The 6,574-nt window shown below is 40.9% G+C and overlaps 1 protein-coding gene across 1 annotated transcript in view; it reads right to left on the reverse strand.

The window, feature by feature from the left end:
* stk10 (serine/threonine kinase 10) overlaps positions 1-6,067 on the reverse strand; it is a 30,973-nt gene extending 24,906 nt beyond the window's left edge. Inside the window, exon 1 of the mRNA XM_053846572.1 lies at positions 5,683-6,067. Within this exon, the coding sequence (XP_053702547.1) occupies positions 5,683-5,841 (159 nt within the window). The 5' untranslated portion in view covers positions 5,842-6,067. The remainder of the gene's footprint in view (positions 1-5,682) is intronic.
* Positions 6,068-6,574: the final 507 nt, after the last annotated feature.

The following is a 6,574-nucleotide window of genomic DNA, read 5'->3' on the forward strand; positions in this document are numbered from 1 at the left end:
TGATCTAAAGTTAAAAACATTTTCTCCCCAATACAGTGAAATACACAATCCATAAAATTTATTCTACAATGTTTTTTATTTATTTATGTTGTGTTTATGATGTCATCATCACAAATCCAACTCATATTTTTGTTTTCACAAATCTCAAATACTAATTCTCACAGAGGCAACCATCAGAGGCTCAGAGAAGAGCATATGCTTATTCATTCATTATACACTTATTCATCACTTTGATTTAAATTTGCTTGAGGAGTCAATAAAAACAAAACATAATGCCCCATTAATGAGACTCGGGTGACCTGGACCAGGTGACCTGAGGAAGACCCTTCACAGGAGGTCGGTGACTTTCAGGTTGAATGGACAAACCACATGTTTGGAATGTATTTTTCTAATAGCCCACAACTCCCTTCAGGGGAATGCAGCCATGACCGACCTTTGCCCCGTCACAAAGCTCTGTCAACACCCCTGCGTACTTGCAAACCAAAGAGAGAAGCCAACACCTGATACCAATCGCAGCTGAAGTCTGAACCTGTGCCAATAGTGAAGAAAGAGTGTGTGGCGTACACTTGTCACAGGAAGTCCTGCTTCCACTGAGATTTTCACGAGGGTCTGTCATTTCCCCCGTGTTTATACACGTCAAGAAACATGACTCAAAAGGATTCCTACACCAGCAACCCACAAAACAGCACGTAGGGCATCCCTCACCCACATCCTCCACCTCCCTGCCCCCTCAACTGGCAGCAGTATGAGGCATCCAAGTCTCAGCCGTTTCCCCAAAACACAAACGGCAGCAGAATTCCAGAGACATGATGATCATTCGAAACTGCTCAAGAGGAAGAGGAAGAAGGCCCCAAACCGAAGAAGAATGTGGCAGCACTGCAGCAAGCTTGTTTTCGTCTTGCGTAACCGGCTGACTGACCGAAAGTATGAATTTGTGCGCTTATAGAATGTAACTGGGTGTGATCATACTGAAACTCACACCCTGGGTTTTCAAATGCTGCTCTGAAAATGCATGCATCCGCTTTGTTGCTTTCATTCTGACATTCACCTTTCTTCTAACTTTATGTTTGCAAACTCTATTTTCAGAATCATATTTTCTATAAACATCAGAGTATTTTTAAACAATTCTCCAAAAGAACATTTCAAAAGTGTTTCAAATAATGCCATTATTTCAGTGTTAACCTTTGAAACAACAACTTATTCATTTAAATCTCTTAAATAACACACTCAAATGAACAACAAAAAAAAAAAGACTTCAGATAGCCCAATCATTATTTCACTCATTTTTGCATAAGAAATCTTAAAATATTTCATAAAATGGCAGGTGCTTTCTTTCCCCTCAGATCGTCTTGGTCGTAAAATATTTCATCTTTTACAAAAATATTCCAAAAACGTATTTGATTTTCTTTCTCCAGGCAATGTTGGAAACCGGTGTGTAATAACTCTTTTCTGCTCAAATATTCCTTTATTAATCTATTGTTCTGTTTACAGAATATCTAGTGAGTCTGTTTCCAGCCAATAATTTTGCACGTCATCTAAGACAAATTAAAAGAAATAAGTGTTGAGCAACTGTTGGGTCGAAGCAAACACATGAGACCACGCCCCCCGCTCTCTTATCAGCCTCCATGTGACCAGCTGGTCCCAGCAGATTAACCACAGTAAGCACCTCTGTACATTCTAAACATCAGTATTTACTCTCTCACACTCACATTCATCATTCATCACTCATCACTCATAATCATTTATGACTGACTGTTTTTCAAGTATTCTTTAGGATTTTCTTTTGCTCAATTGCGTCTCATTTTGTCTTTGGTGTAGTTTATTTCCATCATAAGCGTCATAAGTGAACAGAATAAACATTATAATAAAGAGAATTATTTATACATATTTCTTGTAATTTCCTCTTTTTAATTGACTGTAATATAAATGCATATTTTGTAGCTTACATAATATTTACATATTGTGAATATAATAAATCCTGTTTTTTCAACATATAAAAACATATTTTATATTTATATTACAGTATATTTACATTTTTAGAATATATATAATAAATATACTATTTTGCAACATTACATTTCCTGTAAGTTTTGTATAAATGATGATATTGCAGTCTTCTTGCTCTAGTTATGTCAACCTCAGGTCATGTGCCATCAGTTGTTGCCACAGGAAGTTGTCAACCTTGACCTGCACTGACCACATTCCTGGTCCAACACCGTCTCCCCGCTACCCGCAGTCTGCAAACTCACAAGGATGGAGATCAGCATCTCACTCATCAAGACAATTTCCCATTCATTCTGTGTTATGTTGCCACGGTGTGTATGTTTCTATGGAACCGGTCCGACGGCAGCAGGTCCATGTGTTCAGCAGCATGAGGCCCATTAATTAGTGAGTCAAACTATACAACAGCCGAGTTCCATGCTTCTGCTGGAGCCAGACCTCCCTAACTTTCCTTTTATTTACGCGTTGACACTCGACACAGACCACAGAGCACACGCTAGCGCCACCTGAATGTCATTTTCATCTCCTCGCCAAGTGCTTTTGTGAAGCAAGTTTATCATCTTTTTAAATCACCGCATGAATGAGTGGGAATTTCCAAACACCTTAGCATCATTGTGGCAACATTCGAGACAAACTCACACTATAAACTGAGCATGAGGGACACACTAGGTGAGTGGTGCCCAACCCCAGGGCCGGGGGCCGGTATTGGTCCGTGGATCAATTGGTACCAGGCCCAACAAGAAATAATTATTTCCGTTTTCTATCTGAGTCTGAAGGATCTTTTATGTTGAAAACAACTTTTATTTTGAAATATTGCTCTGTGAAGAAGAGATATACGACTTCCAAGAAGAAGAAAGTTTTTAACAAACAATACTAGGAGTCGTACTTGAAATATGGATTTATCGTAGTCGCTACTGTCACTCCCAGACGGGACCGTCTCGTTGCAGGGCTGACATTGATTTAATGACATGGTGATTTAATATTTTCATGCAATTCATATTCAGTTTTGTGATGCATCTATATGCTATTTTGAAGGTATAAACGTTACGTTACGCAAGCGTTACGGCACTGGTCGAGATGCGGAGAGTTTCCATGCTGAATGTTTGATTTGAGTTTGTTGAGCGTATCCACTGCACTCGAAGGACTTCACATGAAAACATGGGCATCAACTGCCAAGACTAAATGGCTTTATCTCTTCTTCAAACACCTTGACCTTTGGGAACACTTCTGCACAGTCAGCATTTCTCAGAGCAGCTGAATGAGCTGAACTAGTCAGCCGCAGATAAGTGCAGTGGCGTTGTCAGGAAAGCACAGCGCACGACGCCAGATCCATTTTTCACCATGTCCCTGCTCACCCGGCGTGTAAAGACATTCAGAGTCGTCCTCCTGAGCTGACCGGAGCTGCTTGTTACCCTCTAGAGCAGACCCGGGCAAAGTGCGGCCCGGGGGCCATATGCGGCCCGATGCCTGTCTTTGGTGGCCCTTTTGACGTCAGACTAAAACTATAACTGATATGTTGTAATTTCACCGCTTCAACAGTAAATATAGCATGTTCTTATAATTTTCTTCTTTTGATCGGCCATTTTTGTGAGTTTTTTCTTGTTCCTCAAAAGGAATATTGAAAATATTGGAAATAAATTGCCTTTTTATCTTGAACATTTTGTCCACAGTTATGTTGATTTATATTCAAATTAAGTTCATATAAAATAAAATATTTCAATAGGGTTCATGGCATATTTACACTTCTTAATATCCTTACTTACTGTTAAACTTTTTAGGTTCATTTTGTCCTTGTTACTAGGTCGATATTTTGGATATTTTTCCGTTACGTTTTGTAGTCATCACTGCCTTTCTTTTGATGATGGCCCCTGACAACATTTACCGTTTCAAAGGTGGCCCTTTAGGAAACTGGATTGTCCACCTCTGCTCTAGAGTGTGGCTGGCAGGAACACGCTGAACCTTCATCCACTAACAAAACGCAGCTTCTAACCTCAGCAGAGGAAGGAAGACGGCAGCAGAGTTCCCCTTCAGTATGATCAGAAGCTGATTTCACTTGCGATAGCCTTTGACCCCACGCAACAACGGAAAAGTGCAGACCACATGAGGGGTTTTCACTCAGAGCAAGAGAAGCCTGTCAGGGCGACAGGAAGTTGCTACCTGCAGAATTTCAGAGTTTTTGAGAGAGGTGTTGGTCATAGAAATTCAAGGAATGCCTCTAGCTCAAGCACATTAAAGTGACATGGCAAAAAACGCAGGAGACTGGAGACTGGCCAAGTCAACTGAGAGAAGTCTGGGATTCTTTACCTCAACTGCTGCCCCCACAATCTGCGACTCACCGCCACATCTCCAAGATAAGACTTCAGACACACCTGGATTAGGTAATGGAAGCAACTTTATGATGGACCAGCCGCAGCCAACACAGACCATGGAAACTCAGCTACAGAGTGGATGCTCTGTTTCTGTGCACACTTTGGGGCCATGCATCACTTCTTCCAGTGAGGCCCGCAGGGTGTCAAAGACGTCCACTGTGCTCCGCTGGCCAGTGTGGACACAGAGGGACTGTGCCACGCCTCGCAGAGGGAACTGACCAGCACACACTGCCAGATTAAACAACTTTGTTTCAGCCAAACTTCTGCCACTGGGATTCCAGGAGGATGGATTCACATGACAAGCGAACCACTGGGTGTTTGACAAACTTAAAATTTATGAAACGGTGTATCCACCGATGATGTCATTTGAATGGACTAGTCATAACACTGGATGCTTCAGGTATGTTGGGTCCATACCTGGGTATCACAGGCAGCATGAACTGGTAGGAGCAAACATTAGAAAGACCCAGAGGACCCACATTTCTGAAGAATTATACAGATAAATACATGGGCTGCAGGAAGCATAAGTCATATTTATGCTGTAGGTTCTAATAAGCACCTTAACTTAGAGAATTTTTAGTTTCTCAGACAAGATACCAAACATTGTCATTCCAAATAAAGCTACATCACTGGATGATGTGGATCACTAACACACTCCTGTTGTAGAAGAGTGTTTGTCTTTCACTTGCTGATCAACAAGGCTGCATTTCTTTTAGATTCAGAAGCTAAATAAATATGTTGAAGTTTTAAAATACAGAAAACTATTGCACCATGTGAAATTTTCATTAGTTTGTCTATTTATTATGGTGTCTGATATCACACAGTGTGGGAACAATTGCACAAACTCATGCTCAGCCATGGGACATTTTCAACACGAGCAACTCACAACTGGGCAATTCATCTTCAAGTTTCTTGTTTATCATAATCAGAATATGAGCCAGGAAAATGTAAATCGCATATTGAAGACAGTTCTTTACCAGTCAGGTCACCGTGAGCCACTTTTATAAAAGGCAATTTGGTTGACAGGATGAATTGAACGATGACAATCCAGTGAGAACATTCAGGTACCTGAATAACACTGTGAACATTTTTGATGCATCACACATTTAAATTTAAACAATTAAATAGATGGGAGCCAATTATATATATTTACACCACACCCAAAATTAAGTCGATTAATAATGAAATACCACGGTCGTCAGGAAAATTCAAGCCTGTATATTGAAGGTTAATTGAGTTTCCTAACTAACAAAGTCAACACAATTAAAGCATTAAGGTCGAGTCCTGAACAAACAGGTGCAGCAGCACTCACCTTGTGAACCTTCCCAAACGCCCCATCGCCCAACTCGCCGATTATCTCCCACAAGTCGTTGGGGTTGATGTCTCGATGGACGTGCTCGTACTGCTTCACTTTCTTCTTAATCTCAATTGTTGGTAGCCGAAGGATTTTGCTGAACCTTGCGAGCGCCATTTTTTTTTTTTTTTATCATAAACTACTTAGAAGAAAGAGTCTTTACTGGTCGCTACATTCCTCCCAGCGCCCGGACACGTTGGTTTTCTCGGGTAAATCATTCAACTTCGTCCATTCCTCGGTTGTATTTCTGCTTCCAAAGCGGAGAAGTCACATTTCCATTGAGAATGTTGCGAGGCGCGACGGCGTGCTGAGGCACCTGCGGAGGAAAACACGGAGCAGTGAAGTGACTCGCGCCTGGCAACTTGTTGCTACTCTGCATGCGGAAGACACGCCTTCGCCGTGACGTCACAGACGCCCACCTCTCTTGTAATGGAAATGTAGTTTATCGCAAGGGAAAGGACTTCCGGGTTTGTGTTGCGGGTGCGTTCACTAACGTCACTGACAACTTTTACTGCGTTCCTCTTAAACGAATGTATCTTACAAACCGTGGCTTTATCAGCAAAACATTTTTTTTATATTCAATGTACATAATTTTCCACTATGTATGTATCTTATGTCAAAAACAATGGATCGTCAGTGCACTTTGATGTGACAGCGCCCTCTGTTGTTCTAGACAATCAGCTGCTACACATTTAAACTGTTGCTTTCAGCTATTTCTTTTTAGTTTTGGCTTTACTTCCAAAATAAAAACAGGATGAAGAGACAAGCAATGAAGGTATATTTTAGTAAGTAACTAAAAACATATAGTAGGCCTGACTATATGACTAAAAAAATATTTTACACGCCCTTT

Source organism: Synchiropus splendidus, chromosome 17 (genome assembly GCF_027744825.2).
Source record: "Synchiropus splendidus isolate RoL2022-P1 chromosome 17, RoL_Sspl_1.0, whole genome shotgun sequence".
Lineage (NCBI taxonomy): Eukaryota > Metazoa > Chordata > Actinopteri > Syngnathiformes > Callionymidae > Synchiropus > Synchiropus splendidus.